The 23401-nt window shown below is 38.5% G+C and overlaps 1 protein-coding gene across 1 annotated transcript in view; it reads left to right on the top strand.

The window, feature by feature from the left end:
- The first annotated feature begins 214 nt into the window (after positions 1 to 214).
- Positions 215 to 23401, top strand: part of ZNF804B (zinc finger protein 804B) — a 221897-nt gene continuing 198710 nt past the window's right edge. Inside the window, exons 1-2 of the mRNA XM_030484259.1 lie at positions 215 to 349; positions 854 to 955. Of these exons, the coding sequence (XP_030340119.1) occupies positions 215 to 349; positions 854 to 955 (237 nt within the window). The remainder of the gene's footprint in view (positions 350 to 853; positions 956 to 23401) is intronic.

Here is a 23401-nt window from a genome sequence, read left to right on the forward strand (position 1 = left end):
CTGAAGAAACATAGAGGTGTCAATTTTCCACTTGATGGTACTAATATATTTTGATAAGATCTGCATATTAAGAATGAGCCCTCAAGTACAGTGATTTAGTACTGCAATTGTACACTGTACTTCACAGCGAGTATAACAAACAGTAAAAATGTGAATCCTTGCCTCTGCTCTGAAGGACAGTGAAAAAGATATGTAGGCATTACAGTTGGCAGGCATGGGGACGACTTGGTTTTCAGAAGTGACTGAAAAGAGGAAAGGAAGTGGGATAGTAAATGTGAACAGGGAGGTTAATTGCGAAGTAAATGAGTTTGCTGCAGAAAGAGCTGAGGCTCAGATCCTCAAAGGCTATGTATGTGTTAGTAAGCAACACCAGGGAATGTGGCAGGCACTGGAGCTTAATCAGCTAAGCTGTGAAATTGTGAGCATTGTTTCTAGTATCCTTGAGGTGTCGACCAAGTAGCATTGTCCCAGACTTTTCTTGGAGAGGGTTAGGAATGAGGATAGGGCAGGGACCATTAGCAGCATGTGGTTTCCATTCCAGGAGAGTTTAACAGCACTGATGGGCTGCTTGGTAAAGGCAGGTAAAAGACTCCCTTCTTTTTTTATCAGGCTTTGAAATCTCTCTTCTAAAAGGAACTCCAAGCCACCTACTAGGAACGTTGCCCATTCAGTGTTGTTCCCCAAACTGTTAACTGGGCATTGAGAGAATGGTGGCTGCTGTAAGTCAAAACTGTGCTGGGGAACATTGTAAAAAGACCCTACTACGTTGACAGTTGTGTACTAGTGCTTGAGCCCATGTCCTGGCTCTGTTTAGTTACTAGAATGAGTATAACTGGGGCTCCTGTCCATTAAGGGTCTGCAGAATATAGGACAGTATCTTGGAGTGTGCTGGGACATCCAAAGATTGAATGAGGATAGTCACACAGTAGTGGCTGGATCTCCTGACATCAGTCTGGTAGGTGGAGCAGATGGAGCGGCTGAATTTCCACACAAATACCATTACAAATCTGTCTCAGGCTCCTGACAGAAGTCTCAGTAAATGTGAAATGCATATTCGCACTGAATGAAAGAAAGCTCAGCTTCACCAGTTGGGCAACAAAATTCATAGATAAACAGCAGGTGAGAGGATATTGGTGAATTGTAATGAGCTTCTTGGAGTGCTTTCTGTATTTCCTCCAAGCATCCTTAACATTCACACGGAGTAGAAGTGCCCAGTGACTGTTCAGGGCAGGACTTGTGTAAATCAATGTATTTAATTGATTGTATTCTCCAAGGCTAATTTATGCCAGTGTTGATCTGGTCTCGGATTTTATTTAGATTTTATTTAGTAAGTAACCTGGCTAAAGTTAGTGAATACTAGTTGCTAGGACCTCCAGGGTTGAGGCACCATTGTAATTCAGCCATAGAATTTCAATTAGAAGGGAAATACAACTATGTTCCAAAGATGAAACCTTGTATATCTTTGCTGGACTCCATACAGTGACTGTCTTTTCTGTACTACTGAAACACAAACAATGCTGATTAATTATAAACCATGCTGCTATAGCATATATAGCCATACAGTAAGTATAACACCTTTCTTGTTATGGAGCACTTCTTTGATTTGCTTCCCTGAGAGCACACAGTTTGAATCAGAACTTGTTTCCACATTCCTTATCCACATAGCAGATAGATGCTCATTAAGAAGCACAATTCTGGGGTTAGTCTCTGTGGCATGGTGTTATACTATACATTTTAGATGCTCATCATAGTAACATCAATGCCACTTGCTTTCAGGCTCCATATTGCTTGTTGGAATAAATCAGCTCTAAGTAAAAGACACATATAAAGTACTTTTTATCTTTCCAGCAGAGAAAAAGCTGAACAGAGGTCAATCACAAACTTTTGCTGAATTAGAAATGCAGAGCAATGTGTTTCTGAAATGTGAATTAGTGATCAGACTTAAAACCCCAATATTAATTAATATTAATCTCTAACCTAGTATTATCTTAATATCTGAGTATTAAGTTAATGTCCTGTTCTCTGCTGTTATAATTTTTGTGCATAAGTGAATGAATGACTAGGCCAGTTAACACCATCTGTTGACATGGTGAAGTGATTAGTTTCCTATGGAGGACAAGTATCATTTTCAGGTTTCTTTTGGAATCTAATGCATAATATTTTGAGAATATAAGATGGATTTTCTGGGTTTGTATGTTTAGCTGCCCTGTTAGAGATTTCTGTTTGTTCCTTTTCCTCTTAGATTACAGTGTTGCTATGTTGGTAATTTCCTCTAACATAAGATGTGCCAGAAACTTGCCAACAGTCATTATCTGTTAGGCTGCTTGAGGAGGAAGCTTGCTTTTTAATGACTTCAGTGGGACCCTGCCCTTGGATGAAATAGGAGGGCTGGCATTTATTTCCACCTAAGATATTTTCACTTCACAAGAGCAGAGAGTCATTCTGATGTTTCAGTTCTGCAAGTGAGTGCACACTAGGCATGCTGTGGGGATCTGGGTGACTGCAGATCGCTGAGTGCTGGGAAACTTTTGAGCTTAGTGGAGTTTTGCTGGACAAAAGGGATTACTTTTGGGTTGTCTTATTCCTTCACATTTTTGGTGCTACCATTAGGCAAGTGAGAGATGGAGGTATCTTGCTTTGTTATCTGGAGCTAGTAAATATTTATATTGTTATACTAAGTGATGATCTGATGAGTCTGGAAAATTACCACTAGAAAATTAATTCTGGAAAAATTACATTTATGGGAATGTCAGAGGTTTTGTGAGGCTGTTTCAGTTTCTCTAACTGAGATGGATATATATAGCTCTCTGCTTGCCCTCCTCTTGGTATGTCTGCTAGCAGCGCCACGCTTATGTGCACTGTAGTACCAACTATACTAGTCACTGCTCTCTCTGTCCAAAAGTTCAGGAGGAAGCTTGTGCAAGAACATGGAAAATGAAGCTGTGAAGGGCTGGGTTGTTCATCCTGCCTATCTGAGATGGGCATGGTTTCTGAGTTCATGGTTCAGCACGCTGGGGGTGGTGTAGAGAACTGCCTTGGGAAGGTGAAAGGGACAGAAAAAAGGGGGAAGCTAAATATGGGAAAACCCACATTTTTTCAATTGGGTTTTGTTCTCATTCATTTTGTTGTTCATCCTGATAACATGCTAGAAAAAAGGTATTAATCCATGGCCAAAAGTCTGCAATGTGACAGTAGATCTAAAATAATTGACACAAAGAAGTAAAAGCTTTGGAAAACAGAATTTTGGCAATTGTGTGTAATGCTATTCTTGCTCTGTCTGTAGCTGATTAACAAAGTAGTCTGCAGCTGGAAACAGACTCAGCTCTTTCACTGTAGTATTTAGCCTGCTGTCACTGGTTTAATCCCACCGCTAAAGCAGTTGAAACACAGATACAGGTTACAGAGGATTGTAGTTAATTTCTCTGTAGTTAGTCTGTCTGTATGTATGGGTTACAGGCAATGTAATGGAAAAAGGGTTGGTTTTATAGTATGTAGGTAAGTGAACTGCCTCCCTTGCATGACTGTAATTCCAGTGTTTTTATTAGTGTGTGTTTAAACAATAAACTGTTGCTCTGTTAGCACACTGAGTGTATTTGTCACAAACAAAGAGCCTGAGAAAATGCAGCTTTTGTCAGGAAAAGTGAAGAGTTTCCCTCTTCAGGTATGGTGCTGAGAATGATTTTGCGTAAAGGAAGGAATGAATCAATAGCTTTTTCGATTGCAGGAGCACAACTTTTCATGGCAGGTATGTCCCTAGGAAGCACAGTTTTTAGGCAGGCATGTGCAATAATTTATGTCTGAGCCATTTGTTAATATTGGCAAAGAGTCACAGGTGTTCTGAGTGCTATGGCAGGCTGGGGAGAAGAATGCAGCAGCAGGTTGCTGCTTCATCCCTGCACTGAGGGCTGGCATTTGTACACAGCGGGAGGCTGGAAAGGTGCATTATTTTCTCCTGTAACTAGCACAGGAATTATCTGTGCTTCTCATGGTAGTTTCAAGGAGTTTTACTGAGCTTGGCTTTTGTGACTTTCAGCAAAATCTCTTGTAAAAATGTTAATAGAAAATCCTGTCTCCCATGCAATTACTCTGCCATATGCAGTGGCACATCTTACTTGTTCTTTGAACATCTTATGCTCCCAGGGGGATTTAAGAAGAAATACTACCACAGAATACAAAATTAACATATCAAATTAATTTTATGTTACATACACACAGAGTGATGGATAATGTCAGTTCAGGGCTTGATCCTGCATATACTGAAGTTGAGTTATGTTGGTGTTATTTTGGTTTATGATTGGCACATAAAGGGCTTGTTTTTTTTCTACTTGTATGAAATTCCATGTTATTAAATAAACACAGGCATAGTGTATTTAAGAAAAGGCAAATAAAGAATACATTAGGTTCTTTTTTAAGGAACATAATACCAAATTTCTACCAACTTTTTTTGTTTTTCATGAAGAATAAATACTTTCGCAGTCCTATAATTATTTTCTGAAGCAGAAAGGTTACTTTTAGATCATTCCATCATCTGCGTTAGAAAGTTGTAATTGGGGATTACTGACAGGTTCTATCAGATTTGGCTTGGCAGCCAAATAGGTTAACAGAAGTGGCCATATAGCTGAGTTTATTTTAAATGATCTTTAAGGTTGAGATGTTAAGATTGAAGTGTTTTTAAAGTAAGCTAAATGCTGTTTGTGTTTGGAATGTGATCTGATGTATAATTAGGTTTCTCCTATAGAAAGGTTAGAAGCTTTAATCCAGTGATCAGAATAAGCAGCAGCAATGTGTCTTTTTAAAGTTTAGAAATGCGTAAAAATTACTATAAGCTGATTTTAAAGATTTATGTGCATGTGATGGTGTGGGCACAGAAGATACTGGATTTTAGCAAAAAAATTTTGGATATTGTAAGTGATGTAGGTCCATACTGTGGGTTGTAGGGCTGTTCAAGAATGTGGATTTGAACAGTTGGTGTAATTATGTATTAAAAATAAATATGTAGAGAAATTTATTAGGGTGAAGGACTGTGTGTGAGACTTAGGATACCCAATACTATCCATTATAGTGCTTTTAAAGACTGTCATACATTTTGTTAATATTTTGTCAATTTTCAAAACTAATAAACTTAACACATTTCAGAGACTGGTTAATTTATTTAAAGTTTTTGTGACAATAACTGACTGTTTCTTTTTCCCCTTAATAAAGATATTTTTTGCAACTAGGATTTTTTGTTTGTTTGTTTGTTTGTTCTCTCAAGAGAAGAAAGGATAAAAGTCATGGCAGCGTTAGACCAAAATTTAGGCCAGCATCTTTTGGCTGTTTTGGAAAAACAGTGTTGCTGTGTTCACTTTTGAAGGGGAAACAATGTCTTTTTCCCATGCACAGTGACTTCCTGTGCTAAGTCAGCTTGAATTAAAATTGCTGAACGATCTATGGCAGAAAGAGCTTTGAACGTAAATTTGATTTTAGCCTTCCTCACTGCACCCTGAGGACAGGAGGAGGAATGTGTAGTATGTTCACAGAAAACTGGAAATCTTGTAGACATCTGACTGCCTCCCTTTCCCTCTGTTTTATGCATTAATATGGTAAAAACATATTCAACAAGCCTGGAGAAGCAAATGACAGAAGAAATGGAAGGCAATAATGAATACTGTATGAAGGTTTTCCTTGATTCCATTGTCTTGCTGATTGTTCCTAGAAAGCTATGATGTGCTTTACTCTTCCTGCTGTGTGATAGCTCAGTGCAGAGAGTACACATTGTGAGCTGGCTAAATGGAGAAGGGGACAGGGCAGCAGGTAAGGAAAGGGCAGTACAAGGAGGCAAAGATGACTGTGGCCCCTACTTCCAAGAAGCACCCTGTGTAGCCAGGGCTGTGTGATGCAGCAACAGCAGCAGTTGTGAAGTTCCTCCATGAATCTTGAGGGGAAGTGGTGCAAGTAAGAGTCCAATTGAGGGGGTAGTTTGCTTTCTCATGAACTGATTGCAGAAAGGAAAGGGACACTCCTTGAAGTCAAGGGAGATTAATGCACATGTGTGTGTAGACTCTTTACATGATCCAGTTTCTAAACCACACTGCTGCCATATTTACAAGATGTATAAGTAGGGAAAGGAAAGTACATTTTCACTACAGGTGGAGAAGATGGAGTCTAGTAGTCTTCTGACAAAATGTAGTACTGTTATCGGAGAGGGAAGGAATGTGTGTGGGGAAATGAATGTATAAATCAAAAACGTATATTACGTTTCTATAGATTCATTTAGTGTTAATATCAACATGACTAATAATTTCTGACATTAATATCTGAGAACAGGTTCAGTAATTTTTGCCTGGCTCCATTGGCGGCATACCTGTATACTTCACTTGACACATCTTGGCTCTGAAAATTTTAATGAGTTTTCTTCCTTTCCCAATCTGTGAAGCTCTCTGTGCACCTAAATGACTAGCTGGTACCTGACTTTAGAAAAAAAATAAATAATACATTGTCTTTGTTAATGAAGGAGAAAATTCTAGCAGAAGTTAGGTGGTAATCCTCTGTATCAAGCTCAGGATAGTCTAAAAATGGCAGGCCATTGATATCTTTATGTATTATTCAAAATAATTAGTGTGAGCAGTCAGCCTCACACCAGCTGCTTTGAGTTTATAAGGCTAGGTGCAGTCCCAGACCTCCTGCAGCGCTGGTCTGTGCTTGGACTTGGGAATTCAGAGTCACAGGTGGGACTCTTAAAGGCACATTTAACAGTGAGCATCTTTGAGCTGCTTGCAGGCTGGGTGGTATGGAGGGGTAGCATGTCAGCATTCCTGGGCATACTTATATGTTTTGGTGGTTTTTTTGTTGGGGGTTTTTTTTGTTTGTTTGTTTATTTGGTTGTTTTTTTTTGGGGGGGTGGTTTTGTTTGTTTGTTTTTTTTGTTTTCTTTTTTTAAGTCCACTGTGTCTTAATCAGTGGGCAAAAGAGAAAGTAATTTGATTGTGCAGTGTTTGTGTGAGAAAAAATGAGTAAATTGCATTAAGGAAACTTCCTCTAATCAGAAGTATTTCTTTGAAGAAACAATGTTAATAAGCATAAGTAAGAATAATGAAATCTGGATATTGGTTTCTAGGACCACAAAGAATACAGATTTGCCATTTCTGATTTTGTAAAATCTACCAAAATATTTTTTGTTGTGATAGGCTATACTTTATTTCTTCACCAAAACAGTAAAAAAGAATGAGTAGAATAAATATTAATAGGTTTTACTACATGTAAATGGATTATCCATATAGTGCTAAATGACACCTATCCTGGAAATGAAGGGACAAGGGTATATTTGCTAGTGTGATGTCCTTAATTCTGTCATTTATAATGATAAGAAAGGTAATGAAAACTACTTGTTGAAGACAGCTCACAAAAATGATAAGTGAGAGCAAATAGGTGACACATTGGGAAGAAGAATTCCTGGTGGTTAGAGATGACAGAGGAGGCCTTATGTGTGCTATCTATTGTGTCTCTACGCCTGCCTTCTGGATAACTTTAGCAATTCAATTAACCGATATGAGCCTGTGTTTCATCATCTATAAAAGGTAGGTAACACTTACCCACCTCACAGCATCTTAATAATTGATTTTGTAAAGTGCTTTGTGATTCTCAGATGGAAGGCACTATACAAGTGTCAAATATTATTATTATTGCTACTACTAGTAGTAACGCTACTTGGCATTTATACTGCTTTTGCCTGTTCACAATGCTTTGCCATTAAGTAATGGATTCCTGCAGTCACTCTGTGAAGTAGGTACCTATGGTACATTGAGACTTGAAGAAATTCAACAATCATCTAGCTTTTCCATTTTCATGGTGGTTGTAAAGGTGGGTTTTTTTTATTTTTTTTTTAAAGGGTAAAAAATCTTAAAGTACAAACATCTGTGTGATGATTAGAGCACTTGTGGGAGTTTGTAGATTAGGTTTGGAGTTTCATCATGGTTAGAAGGACGCAGAATACAGTGCTCACAATTTCTGGCCTTTTTTTTACCACTGAACTTTGTAAAAGCCTTTCTCCACTAGCTGTGTTTCTGAATGCAAGATCCTAATGATTTTGCTGTGTTTATCATGCTCTGGCCAAGATAGTTCTTCCAGGCACTTCTGAGCAATTGTGCCTGGTTTTGGCAGAGCCGGGGGCTAACAGGGAGTCCTGGGCATGTTCAGAACTCTTGGCACTGCTCTTAGACCATCTAATTTCCAAGATGGCAAAATGTCTGATTTGCATGAGCAATGGGCTCCAAAGCTCAGGCATTTTTCCCAGGTTCAGCAGGTGTCTAAATGTCACTTGCTGTACTAAGATACATGTATGACAGGTATCCGTTGCTGCATACATAGGCAGAGATGACATGAATGAATGGTGTGGACTCAAGCAGCAAGCCACAACTTTAATGCACTTACAACATAATGATAGTAACACAGAAACTCTATTCAGTTTATATGGATTTAGCATGATTATACTAACACACTGTACAGGGTGCTAAGGTATTCTGGTCTGTGCAGAGACCCCTTTAAGCAAAGAATTAGGATATGTGATCTGCTGTTCAGAAGCCTTTTCCTAAGGCTTCACAGGATGAGAGCTTCAATGTGGTCACGGGCTACAGATTATGGCCTTATCCTGTGGTTTGCCTCTGACGACTGTGCTGAACCTTCTCCCTGTGGACACCCTCCAGTGGACTTCTACTTGCAACAGAATGAGGTGTAAATAGTTCTCACTGCAAATAGCTTTCATGTTTGGGTTTTTTTTTTTTTGTGCAATCGAAACCTGAGATCAGATTTGTCAAGAAAACTCCTTATTGGCCACTGTAAGCCAGAAGAGCAGTTAGATCTCAGAATTGCATATTTGGGATATGTGTGGTTTGGGTAGCGGAGAAGAACTGGCTTTGAAAACAGTTCAGTTGTTATTCATATGCAGACAATCTCAATGAATCATTTATGTAGCATGTGTAAAAGACAATAAAATGTGACTTAGCATTTCGTGGTGAAAAGCAGATATCCAGGGACATCTCATTTTGTTACATGTCGCCTTTCCTATCCATTACTAATGAGAGCCTTGGAAATCTGTAAGTAAATGTTTCTTCTTTGTGTCCTAGACATTAATGGTTATCAATAGCAGCAGGCTGCGGAAGTCAGCTTAAATGGCAAGAACACTTTTCATGAAAACAGTAATGGGTAAAACCAGATTGAATTTGAAATTCAGTGCAGACACATGCTTGAGGATTGCCTGAGACGTGAGCTGTCTAGAGACCTCTGCACTGCTTGTGATGGCGAAAAACTAGAAAATGACTAATCACAGATCTGGTTAAATGTGCAACAGGCAGGCTTGGGTTTTGTATTGAGACAGTCTTTTTGCTTTCTGCAGACCGGCAGTTACAGGGTCCTGCTGCCTGCCTCAGCAGAAGGAAGGCTCCAAGAATTCATGAAGTGTTATCCATAGAAATCATGATATAGGCATAAACAGCAAGACTGTCTTGTGCCCCATACGTGCTCTGCATCTTCCTGCTTCCGTGCTTTAGCTCTCCAGCGGAACAGCTCCATCCACTTGTACTGCCACAGGATTTGAGTTTCTGCTTCAGAAAAGGGTATTTCTATAACAGGTGATTTTCATGTACTGTCTGTCCCTAGTCTTAGGGTTACTATCTCAATATCTTATTACACCTTTTGAAAACAAAATTCAGTCTCACAAGAATTAATGGAATCAATAGAATGACCTGCATGAATAAAAGTTAAAACATTACTTAGAAGCACATAGTCAATGCAAGAAATCATTAGTTTTAATATAATCCTCATTTCTACTCTTAACGATACCCATAATTTACTTTTTTTGTCTAATTATCCTGTCTTTAAATCAGCTGTATACAAAAATGTTTTTTAAACAAATTTTAAAATATCTTTCTTGCATAGAAATAAAAATTCTGAGAGTTATAAATAGCATGCAAGTGTTCTAACTTCAATGAAATTTTACTCTCAAGCTTGTATGGTAAGAGATTTTAAAATTTCCAGTATATATGAACATAAGATGTTAAGGTACGTCATGAAACTATGGAAAATTGTTTAATATTTCTCTGAGGGCCACAGAAGAGGTTTGAAAACTTGCTTAATTTACTTAGACCTCCTTTTAGGTTTATGCTTTTGAGGACAATTTGGTGCCATTTTATGATCTCATTTTACGGAGTTAGGTGAAACGTAGCTTCACCACGGCATATTTCTCTGGCTATATGCTGTGGTGCCTTTTTTTTTTTTTTTTTTTTGTGTATGACCCCTCTTCCATATTATCCAAGAAAGTTAAATTAAGGTACATATTCCTGGGTAATTATTGTTAAAATGTACAACTTGAAGGAAAACTCATGCAGGCAAGACTTCAGCATACAAGTGTTGGTAGTCATCTCAATGTTGAATTTTGTGTATTTGAAGTTGTGTAAGATTTTGGGACAGCTTTTAATTCACTATATAATAAATTTGCCTTTTGCTTGTAATACAGTTCCTAATATAGCTCATTGTCTTTCTTTAGCTTAACCAACAGTGTATGTGCCTTATATTGATGGAATCTGAGTTCTTCCTAGGAGAAAAAAATGTGGCTGTGATGTTTTGTACCTGTTTCCTTTCTAGCAAAACTTGAAAGAGAAGCTCACTCATCACTTAAAAAAGTAATTGCTGAATATGCAGAATGTTAAATGTTATGAATAAGGAAAATTCTTTGTGCCAAATGGCCTATGTGCTTACATAGAGGGTATTTGGTGGCTATTGGGTTCTTAGAAATGAACAAATTTCTAGATGGAAAATACATGTCCAGAATCTCACATTGGCTCTTCCAGGTTTATACCCATGCAGCCCTGTTGATGTCACTGCTGTTTTTTAATAATACTATGATACCTCTTCTGTTTGGAGAGTGCGTCTTGCACCTTACTAATATAATTTACATCAGGGTATTGTTGCCTATCTTTTAATCTGTCGTACTCATGCCTGTGTAGCGTGTGAAACAATGTGCGGTGATGCTGCTGTACTGTACTGGGCATTTTCCCATTTTCATGTAGCTTTAATTTCAGAATGTGAAATCTGAAATATTGTGATTAATGAATGAGGATTTTTGGAGACAGTGCATCTTTGTATTAGAAAATTGGTATTTAAAATGTAATCTTAAAGAATTCTAGGTGATTTCTGGGGTCTACATGTGGCTTGCTGCAGGGCAGCTATTATGCTGTAGCTTTGTCCATCCTACAGCTGTGACTGTGCTTGTAATGATAATCAGGAATGCCCTTAAGATGCTTAATTTTTTCCCCCATGGTGAAGAATACTTAGAATGCTGAAAATGTGGCAGTAGTCACAGGGCTCCCCAGGACTTATGTATCACATAATGAGTTTATATCAACAAGTTACATTGATGTACACAAGGCACTCCTGACTGTATGTGCTGGTTTTGGCTGGCATAGAGTTAATATTCTTCATAGTAGCAGGTATGGGGCTAAGTTTTGGATCTGTGCTGGAAACAGTGTTCATAGTTCAGGCATTTTCACTATTGCTGAACAGTGCTTACACAGTCAAGGCCTTTTCTGATCCTCACCCCACCCTGCTAGCGAGTAGGCTGGAGGTGCTCAAGACGTTGGGAGGGGACACAGCCATGGCAGCTGACCCCGACTGACCAAAGGAATATTCTGAACCATATGATGTCCTGCTCAGTAATCAAAGCTGGGATAAGAAGCAAGGGAGGGGATGTTCAGGGTGACGGCATTTGTCTTCCCAAGTAACTGTTACACACGATGGAGCCCTTTATTTCCTGCCTGCCAATGGCAAGTAGTGAATCTCAGAATGGTTGAGGTTGGAGTGGACCACTGGAGGTCATCTAGTTCAACTTCCCTTCTCAAGCAGGGTCATCTAGAGCACATTGCTCAAGATTGTGTCCAGACGGTTCTTGAATATCTCCGGGGAAGGAGACTCCACAACCTCTCTAGGCAACCTACTCCAGTGCTCAGTCACCCTCCTTGTAAAGTTTTTCCTCATGTTCAGGTAGAAGTTCCTGTGTTATACTTTATGCCTGTTGCCTCTCATCCTGTTGCACTGCCAGGAACAGTCTGGCCTCATGTTTTCAATGTATGCAGTGTACAGGACACCCAGCTTGCACTGAATTTCTCACTTGTCTACACTTTTAACAGTCTTTCAGCTTCAACAAGTTGGGTTTTTGGTATGTGGATTTTTGTTTGATTTGGTTCTAATGAAATTCTCAATCCTTTAAAAGTTGTTCTATGTCCTGATAACACAGTCACAAATGAGTTCCTTGTTTTGCTTTGCTGGTGTGCATGGCTTTTGGTTTACATATTAACTTATTGCCTATTATTACCTATTTATCTATTAACCTATTACCTATCATTTACCATTTATCATTTATCATTATCTTTATCTCAACCCATGAGTTTTCTCACTTTTACTCTTCCTATTCTGTCCCCCATCCCACCATGGGACAGTGAGCGAGCAGCTGTGTGGGGCTTAGTTGCTGGCTGGGGTTAAACCATCACACTGGAGATAAAAATTTCTTCTGAATGTGTGTAAATCTTCCTGTACACTATCTGTAACTGTTAGTAGGTACCAGGCAGGAGAAGAGCAATAAGGAGGTACTCTAAGGCTTTTAAATTGCTCTGGAGCTGGGAAAGAAACCTGCTTCTGCCTGCAGATATAATTTGAGAACTGTACAAAGTCCTTTTATTGACTCTTTGTAAGGTATGAGATAGAGTAAGAATATCCAACCCTTTAAGACAGGGAAACATACTAGGAATCTTTTCAGGTGATTCAGCTAGAGAATTTTGCCTGGTAGAGGTAAGAACTGCTCCTCATACTATTTATTGTCAAGGATTTACAGCAGATACAACATAACCTTTTGATGTCGGCAAGATGCAGCTTCCACTATTTAAAAAAAAAGGCACTAGAAGCAATAAAGTCACGCAAGTAATTAAAAGTTACTGTGTGTATTAAATATGTTCTTCCATTAGAAGAAACAGTTTCAGCTAAGTTTGTAACCATGTGCTAGATGCTAGGTAGTTTACATAAACTGGTATAGTAATTACATGTTGGTTCTTGCGGACACATGCTTAGAACTCTAGATCACTGTGAAATGCTAACTGGTCCCCTGGCTGGAGTACTGCTGGGAAGAAAATAAATGGGAATAAGGAGTAAAAAGATCTCTCATCTCTATAGGTGTTTCCTAATATTCATTGCTGTCTTTTGTGTGCTGGGGTAGGCAAATTTTCAGAAATTCACTGGAATCATTTACATCTGCTTTAAATGGTTACATAGGGGTAATAAAAATGTTGGTTAGTTATAAGAATCCATATGCCTAATACAAAGCAATGTAATATTAAAATGCGCATAGATATTTTTTCCTTTTTCTTTTTTTTCATTTCATTGAACTCAAGGGATGCTTATTTGATTTATTGCATATTGACTGATATGAAAAGCTGTAGAAGTTGCTTCAGTTTAAGGATAGTCTGGTTTTAATTTTGTGACTCATCTCTAATTCTTCAAAATCTACCTCTAGTTACATGCTTGAGAACAAGGTTACTAACCAGTGCTTTATAAGAACCTACTTCAAGACATGTTTAAGGTCATTAGCAATCAAACTCTTCAGCAAACAACTGACCTTCCTCTCCCCCATGCTCAGTGTAAGCCAAACATCCAACCTGCCCCTTTTTAGTCTCCACTCCCCTATGTTTGCTGTGCATTACTACACCAGACAGCCAATGGATAGTGCATGAGAAAGCTTGTGGTCATGTGTGTAAAGGTCTCTGCCAGCTGATTTTCCCTTCTTGCTGGTGGTCCTCTGCCCTGCTGTGAGTCATCTGCAGCCACAGTTCTTTGAGGATATCTGGCCATGTGTGGGTTGCTCTTGAACCATATCACAGTCCCTCAGTGGTATCTACTCCTTTGTCATGGGGAGTCTCCTTCCAAGAGTGCATCTCCAGCTGTGCCCTTTTGGCACATTTCTGTAGCATGTCTTCTGCCCCCAGCAGCCACTGCCCAAGCAGAGGTTCTCTGTGCTCCCCTCACTGGTTGCAATTTTGGTGTGTGAGAGAAATTGTGTGTCTGCAGTTGGTTCTTACTGACACATAGCTGTTTATGGCTTCCTCTCACATCGTCACTGCAGCACCCTGCTAATTAAACCCTGCCATTTATGCCCAGTATGTTGACACATATCAAATTCCTTCTTAAATAAGTGTCTTTCAGAAATAAACTGTATTGTTAAGCCATCGTTATTTGCTTTCCTATCCCTTCCCTTGCAGCTGGCAAGGCTATTTCAGCATGGTTCAAGGTAAAATAGAAACTTTACAACCTGGACTGTTGTAAGATGCTTGGTTGGCAAATACATCTTATTGAGGCTGGGGTAGTTAGAGTCTGTTTGAGTGCTATAAATTGATTTTTCCCATGGAATATAGTAAAGCAGATTTGAGAATTTTCACTGATTTCTTTGGTTGGTAAATTTATTGTAACCATATTTACCTAAAAGCATGGTGTTTTTTAAGAACCTCCCCACTTTTTTGCTATCTCTCAAATGTTTTTGTGTGGTGAATGAAGTTCTAGCTTTGCTTTACTCTCTTCCATGTCCGCCCTGACTTGCTGAGTGACTTAATTGTTTATGGTGAGTGGGATAGTTCCTACAGACAGAGGAATACAGATATAGACTTCACCTGGGATGCTTAGTTGTGGAGTGGGAGATGCTGTTTGCTCTAAACCTGGTGGGATAGGGTTTTCAAGGATGTGCAACCTCAGAAGACCAAGCCATTAGGTTTTCTAGAAGGTGTCTTCTTAAAAAATGCATTTTACCATGGAATAAATTGACAGTATTGTTTTGTATCACTGGGAAGGTGGAGGGAGGAGAGAAATAAAAAAGCGAGATTCTTCTTTATGTATTTTTCATGCCTGGTAGGTCCTATGATCATTATGAAATTACATATGTTTTCAGTTGGGTATGCTGTAATTCCTTCGTTTTTTAAAAAGTATTCCAAGTGATCCTATTATGTACTTGTAGGCAGAGTTAAGCTTTTTGTTATTTGCTATCAAGGCAAGAAACTGAAGTGGGATGAAATCAGAATAACATGAGTTTAAAGTTTATGTATTAAAATAAATAGGAAACATTTTTTGGCTATTAGTCTGATGGCAGAAGTAAAATTAAATTCAGCCACAGAGTACAGAGAAGCAAGATTAAATCTGTGATGCACTGTGGTTTGCGAGTGGAAAAGAATGATTCCTGCATATGTTTTACAGCATCTGAGTGGAAACACTGATTCTGCAGCTTAGGATAGGAAATACAATCAGTGCAACTGAAGCCAGCATCTATTTATCTTAAATTAATCATTCTCCAAGTAGGCAGTTGATATCCTAGTGCTGTGTGCCATCCTTTTTACATTCATGCAGCACACATTAAACCAAAGAACTGTTGTTGTAGGAGCTGAAATATATTGCAGCACACAGATTGTAAATGTTCAAAAATACACTAACTCTTTCCTGTATGTTCAGTTGACAATTAAAATGTATTAATGATGTTTCTTTTAATACTTGCAATTTCTAGACACTTGGAAACAGATATACTTACACAATTCTTATAGTTCTCACAAGTATAAAAATTAGTTTTAAGATCTTTAAATACAGGAGAAAAAGAAGCTACAGATTTCAAGCTATAATATTTTTTAGTTTATTTGAGATTTTTAAATCAAAGAGTTTAATTTCTGATTTCCTCCAATATGGAGACAAGCAAAAATGTGAGAACTGTTTCTAGTTGCTTTTGAATTTACAGGGAATTGGAAAGGTCATGTCTGAATCTCGTACTCCAGATTGAACAACAGTTTTTGCGTTTCAGTTTGGATATGTATAGTTTAATTCAAGAACAGAAGAATTCAGGCAGTACCAACACCAAAGAGAGACCTGCCTTTGAGGCACAGATTCTCCAAGGCATTTAAATGTTTCATTTCATTCTAGGACTGAGCCTGAGGTTTTGCTGGATTTGACCTCTGAAGTCACAAGAGCGAATACAATAAAAAGATAATTTACTGTTTGCTAATGAGGATGTAGTAGTTAGGAGAAACTAAAGAGAAGAAGAGAGTCAGTCATTACACAAAAAGCAAGAAATTAAGCAGGCAAAATTTTCTCTTAAATCCATCATTTTTTTTCTTCTAAGTATTGATAATATCTGTCAGTAATTACCTGCCAACCAAAGTACCACAACTGGAGTCTTATCTTATTTTTGTTGATTCTTATATTATCACAGCTTATTTTTATGCTTCCTCCTCCAAGTGTTCTTTGTTTCTGGTTTTAAATGAAAGCTGCTTTAAAAATAAAAAAAAAGATTGTAGGATTTGGAAATCCTAAATGGCAACTTTTTAATGATGTTTTAGCTTTAATGTTTTCAACAGCCTTTGTTTTGTCTGTACTGACATGCTTTACAGCAAAGTTTGCATTTGAACTCTGTAAATTGTTATAGATTATTCACTCTCTCCATATGCCGACCACTCTTCAGACACACCACACTGAAGCAATTCTGAATGACTTTCCAACCCCACCCCTAAGCTGGGCTATGAAGTGACTTCTTGTCTGCTGTGATATGGTGTTTTAAACTAAATTGACATCCTGTGTATTGAAGTGGAGTAAGCATGCATTCCCTATCTGTAACTGTAGCTTAACTTAGAGGGGTGCCAAAATGTAAGTAAGTCACATGTTAAATCACTATTTCTGAAGCAGATAATTTAACCCTAATGTTTTCCCAGAACAGATGCTAGATGCCAGTACAGAACCAGGGAGAAATAATTTCTGCTTAATAGAAATAGCAAAAAAAATCACTGGGGGGCTTGAAGTCACCTTAAAGTGTTTGGGGTACCAGTCTGGCCTCTGGCATACATGAGAAGATGCTCACTCTCACTCACCCCAGGCAGAAACCCTGTGCTAGCAGTGCCAGGGACTACTGTGGGGTCACTGTGATTGCCCTGAGCTACTGCAGTTTCCTGTCTGTAGAGAAGCCTTCCTGCTGCAATGCTGAGGTGGTTCTCTTTTCAGGACTCAGGTTACACGGTACATATACTTAGTTATTTCTTTTGTATATCGTGAACTGGCAGCTAGATAAAAAAATGGTAAAACCAATCCTTAACAGAGAAATCAACATTATTTCAAATTAATCATTGTAGTGGTCAACATTTAAAAAAAAATCTGCCTGGTTACTTTCTTAAATCAGGAGACAGGCTTTAAATTTACTGACCTGATTTTTAACAGGGGAGGTGTAGACTGGACATTAGAAGGCATTTCTTTACAGAGATGGTAGTCAAACAAGGGAACAGGCTTTCTGGAGAGGTGGTCAATGTCCCAAGCCTGTCAGTGTTTAAGAGGCATTTGGACAATAATAACCTTAATAACATGCTTCAACTTTTGGTCAGCCCTGAAGGGGTCAGGCGGTTCGACTAGATGATTGTTGTAGGTCCCTCCCAATTGAAGAATATTGCATTCCAAAATGTTAACTCTTCAGAGTTTGGAAGTAAGTGGAACTATAATCAGAACTATTCTGTCTTCAAAGTATTTAAAAAAAATAGGTTGTTTAGAGTTTGTTGAAAAAAATTAAGCTAGTGGGGTGGATTCCTTCTTTATTTTGACTGTTGAATTGACATCAAGAGGATGTAAAGCAAGGCCATGTAAACCAAGGACAGGTTAGATGGGGTGTTGAACAACCTGGTCTAGTGGAAGGCGTCCCTGCCCATGGGAGGGAGGGGGTTTGGAACTAGATGATCTTAAGGTCCTTTCCAACCCAAACCACTCTATGATGCTGTTGAAGAAAATGAATATGCACAGAAGGAGTACAAATTCCCATTTGTTTGTAGCAGGTGCCAAGGAAACCATCCTTTGGAAGAGGACAAGTCTACACTGGAGTTGTACCATCCAGATAACAGGCAGGAAAAGTAGATTGATACAAGAAGTCTCATTTATAAGTTATACTTGCTCAAAAGAGAACAACAATAAAAACCTTTTTACCAGACTTCAGACTTTTGAAAAGAGAGACTTAAATGGAAGTGCTGACAGACTTAACTATAGCAGTCTTGAATAGACCTGCTGAGGCATACTGTGTTTCAGAAGCCTGCAAAGAATTATTACTAACAGTGATCCAAAGAAAAAACTTTTATTTTCCATCTCAAGGAAATTCCTTATCCATTGTTAGAATGAAAATTACTTAGTTTTTCATGTGCCTAGAAGCAAACTTTGTTTTTGTGGTGTGTTTTGGATGTGTCTTGCCTACCACTGGCACTTGGAAAGCAAAGGTAAATGTTCAGAAGTACTTTTTACTAGTGAGAATACCCTTTCCTGTGTGTGTATTTGCACTGTATATAATGAAAGATTTACACCTACATGCTGTTTGGTGCATACAGGACATAGCGTATGCAGAAGACTGCAATATGTCAAAGCAAAATGATGCTCTGCAAGACTAGGGAGGTTAGATAGCTCAAGGTAGAGTAACTGCATGGCCAAAGGCAAGTCTTACATTTCCAAGGCAACTGCTTATGAAGTTATAGCAGAAGTTCCATATTATTTGAAGACTTTTTATTCCTTGGAAGTCACTGAAGTATAAATGAAGGCCTGTTCTATCAATAGATGGAAATAAAAAGAAAGCTTACACAAGTTTACTTCAAGTGTTCGTTTCAGCTGTAACACTCATTTGTAATTTTACACCTGAAGGGGAGGCAAGACAAGGTTTATTTTGAAAGCACCATATTTACTTTTTGTCCTCTACTGTGTACTTTTTAGACAAGCACAAGGTAAGGATTTATACTTCCACACCTCAATTTTCAGAACCAGTGAACACCATAGATTCCTGATATAACATCTGGAGCTGTATGTCTTAACACCTCTGAAAAATCAGGCTGTCAGACATTACTGCTTCATTTCCCCAGGCAAATTGTCTCACAGTATCTGACAAAATGAATAAGCGGAATGCTGCAGTTCAATTTGTACTAGCATTTATGTCTTTTGAATGTCAAGATGGCTTTTTAAATGTTTCCTCATAAAACGAAGTCCACTGTCAACAGTATTCCTCACTCTGATTAGAGGAAGTACTCTACAGCTTAATAAAATCCTAAACAAAGCAGAGAGCTGCCAAAGTTTGAGAAGAAATTATGTGAAACCAGCTCAGTCTTTCTCTGAGCTACAGAAAAGTCATGGGGGGGTTACGGCTGTTCTCTCTTTCACCTTCATGTGCAAACCAGCATTTCATGATATGTATGCGTATTTTCCTCTTTCACCACCTTTGGAGAGGAAAGGGTAGATGGAGCTTCTTTTGCTAAATCTTTGTGATATTTGAGGTGAGCATTTTCCTAATTTTCACAGTTTTTGTTTCTCCTTCTCATAATTTGATCCCTCTAATAGGCCATGGTGGGTTATTTGTTGTTTGTTTGTCTATTTGTTTTGAGAAAGGAGTTTCTTCGAGAATGATTCCTGCAATTTCTTCGTAGTGTGGGTTTTTTCAGAAGGTCAAACACTTATCTCAGTGTGAAATGCCTCAGGAGATGTCAGGCTCTCCAGCTGTCTGGTTGTGATTCCCTGAAGAAGGATGAAAAGTTCTGACTTCTGCATCCTGCTCAGGTCAGTGGCACCCATGCAGTGGCGAAAGTATTTATTTCTATAAGCCCTCTGCTTTCTGTTAAGGGGAAAATAAAAGCAGGAGGTCAAAAATCCATGTAAAGTATCGTTTTCTAAAAGATTTACCGGTTCACTTACTTGCACTTCCTCTGACAGTAACTTTACTGCACAGAAAAGCTCTTCTAGGGTGACATTTACATTTCCCTGTCTGGTGGCTCAGTTTACTTGAAACCATATAGGATATAATGGCTTTGTGGTAGTTACTTTAAGTTTGGTTTTCATCCCAGGTATGTCGGAGCCTTCAGTACAGAACTTGAATGTCATGTTGTAAATGTGCCCCTGTCCTGGGATGGTCTCCCACTGGACTGTTGTATTGTGTAGGTTGCAGTCAGTCTGCTATTGTCTGATTATTGTCCATAAAACAACTTTTTCCATTAAATGATCAGTGTAATAGCTGTTTTCATTCTTTTTTTAAAATGAGCACTTTCTGTCATGGTACTCTTTTCTGTTGAAAGTCTTCCACTTCTTATTCACCAAATTCCCTCTTGTTCTGCATGCTCCTGTTCAGAGCCCCTTTTGAGAATACGTTCAGTGCTGGTATCAGCATCATGTAATACTCTCTTTGCTTCTAATACCGCTTCTGCACTGCGCTGAATTTTTAAGAGTTTCAGGTTATTCGGAGTATTACACTTAAGTGGTCTGCAAAGAACCAGGGACACTTTGGAGCTGTACAAATAACCATTGCAGTGGTAAGAATCACTGTTCTATTAAGTTTCTCGGTTCATATATTCCTTTCCATGTGTGATATAGTCACTATACCTCAAGCACTGTAGCAAAACTTGTGTGATTTGCAACATTCAGTTTATAATACACTTATTGTCAGGCTTGAATCCAGGAATATATGCATATGTTTTTGTATCTGTGCACCTCTAAATATAGGCGTAGACTTTGTATTTGGTAAGGGTGGAGGAGAGGGAAGAGCACTAGAGCAGTAGAGTGGAAATGAAAATGCAGCTGTTGTTTATATGACTGAGCATAATGCACTCCAAGTTCTGAGGCTGTGTTACTCTGCTTGTAGCAGAGAATGTTATAAATTTAATGAAAATATTATACAAAAGAAAAACTGTCCAACAGTACAATGGTACTACTCTTGTACAACAGTAAGGAGCTACTGTACTTACAACTGAAAGAAACAGCCAGGAATAATTACTCTCTTGTAAATCTGTGCCTGTACAAGGGTAAAATGAGCAGGGATGGGGAGAGAGGGAGAAAGCTCACACTCCTGGTGAGCTTCCCTGGTTTAGTAAACACCAGACTGTGATTTCTCTTGTCAAACAGGAGTAAGGTTCAGCTTTAAAAATGTCAAAGCCATGATCATGGTTTACAACAACTTAAGAGAGTTAAAGTAGTAAAGATAATGCTAATCAGTTTATAAGGTGGGAAAAGGCAGATGATATTGCTGGCTAGGGCCTTGAGGGGAGCTCTGCCTGGAATGTCTTCTGCTGACAAACCTAGGGCATACAGTAGATTTAGCCAATGAGACAACTAGGAAAACCAAAACCTCCATCATGTGTCCGGTCAAGTGAACTCACTAGAGACTTATTTCTTAGGTAAGTTCTTCAACAAATAGTAGGTGCTCCTTTCTCGTAACTTGTGGTTGTGTAGGTGAATGTGCATGGCATTGAATCCTTTAGGATTCTCTGTGACCCTAGATATGCATTGAAAAACATTTATTTGTTCATGCAGAGTCTAAGATGGCAGGTTAAAGAAGGTGGGTGCAACTATTTCTCCAGGTGCAGTCTGTGTTCTGCACAGTTAGCAGTAATGGGTTACAGACTCTGGTTAGGTTGCCTCTATTTAAACTATCTATATCTGTTGTATTACTGAATTATGGAGAGGGAAAAAGTAGACAGATTTATCCCACCTTTTGAAAATATTTTAAATTAGAATTGCTTGGATTGTCTGAAAGCCCCATAAGAGGCAAAAAGATTAATTTAGAAGATAGAGAAATAAAATTGAGATACCTGCCTGTAAGTCTCATGATTATTGATAGTGCACGATGTGAAGACTTCAGGATGAATGGCTGCACAGAAAGATTCAGTCCCATAAAATGGGCCTATATCTAGATGTACAAATTATATTCCTTTGCCCAGATGGTCAAAAGCAGTTCCTGGATTATTTTTTTTTTTTCCCAGGTACTGTTTACGGAATTGAAATGTACTCTGCAAAATGGTAGCCTAGAGGAGGTGGAAAAAGGAACCGGAATGTAGAAAGATTGTCCAGGCATGGAGACAATGGAGGAGGAGGATTTTAGAAAGAGCAATACTCAACTAGGGTTGGGACTTGTCAAAGGCAGCAAGCAGAGCTTCTACCTCTGTATTAGTAATAAAGGACTAAATGAGGACAGTGTGCTAAATTGGGTTTGTGAATTAGTAACAGCAGACAGAGGTATGGCTGAGTTGCTCAGTGTTGTCTTTCTCTCAGTCTTCACTGACTTGGTGCTAGTGAAATCTAACTAATCTGACTTTGATAAGTGGAAGTTCAGAATGCAACTGGTAAGGGTTTTCTACTGTGAAGCAGCTCCTTTTTTCCGAAGAGGTCACCATTAGATGGTAGTTCATGCTTACCTCTTTAACAGTGGTGTTTTGGTGGATTTTTGTTAGAAGTTGTTGGCAGATCATGGGAATATACGAATGTTTCTGAAGCAAGCACACCTGCCAAGGATGTACTCAAAGAAAAAAGTTTTAATTGCTGAGATCTACCATGATGTACTAAATGGAGTATGAGTATTCAAAATACTTTTAATTTGAATGTTTATTCTAATGCTGGCACAATTAAAGAGTCACAGCAACAGAGAGAGCTCGGAGTTAATGCATGCCTGTGCTGTGTATGTTTGGATTGTCCAACCAGCCAGCATTATCTTTTTTCCCATTTGAGTCCTTAGTGTAGATAATCTATACAATTATTAATACTGTTTTACTTTATGCTCATCTTAATGAACTACTGAATAGATATGTGTTTCTGTAATTCACTATGGAGTAATAAGCAGTGAGCTTGACATGTTAGTAAGTTTCGAAGAGATATGTCTTCCAGATACCTAGCTGAATCCAATCTGAGAACCAACATTGTGAATTTGTCACAGGCATAGCTGTGGATTTAACTCAGTTTAGAGACTTGTGACTTTTGTTGTTTTTTGGAGGTCACTGATTTTGTCTCAGGTTTTCTGATCACAGTAATTGCAGTTGCAAACACACAGAAGAATAGATAGATAGAATTAGAGTCTACTGTGTAAGTCAAACACAAATGATTCAGCTTTGACACATGTGATGAGTATACAAAGGGTTAAAAACTACTTCACAGAAGTAGTGAGCTCTCAGAAAACATTGGGTTGAAAAAGATCATTTGCAGGAGAAAAAGCATTTTCAAGTATAAAAAAAATACCAGGAAAGAGGCATTAAAATCAGCAGAAGGAAGAGAGGGGAAAACAAGATGCTTAGGAATACATGAAAATGTAGAAATACCAGAAGAAAGGAGAGATTTGGGAGGGAGCAAAGCTTCTGTGGGAAGTGCTGTGAAGAAGACATTCACCTCATATACGTGTGCATGTCTTTTTCTAATTTGAACTGCTTGCTGAGCTTGGTTTAAAAGCAAGAATTTTTGTAATGAGCTTTTGACAGCAAGGGAAAGTTATCTGCTCAGAGGTAAGGCTTTGAGAATCAATAGCCCAGGAAGTCCCCTGAAAGGGGAATGCAGATATTTTTCAAGATGTAGGTCCACATCTGTTTTAGAACTTTTTTTT

This window comes from Strigops habroptila, chromosome 1, assembly GCF_004027225.2.
Source record: "Strigops habroptila isolate Jane chromosome 1, bStrHab1.2.pri, whole genome shotgun sequence".
Taxonomy (NCBI): Eukaryota; Metazoa; Chordata; class Aves; order Psittaciformes; family Psittacidae; genus Strigops; species Strigops habroptila.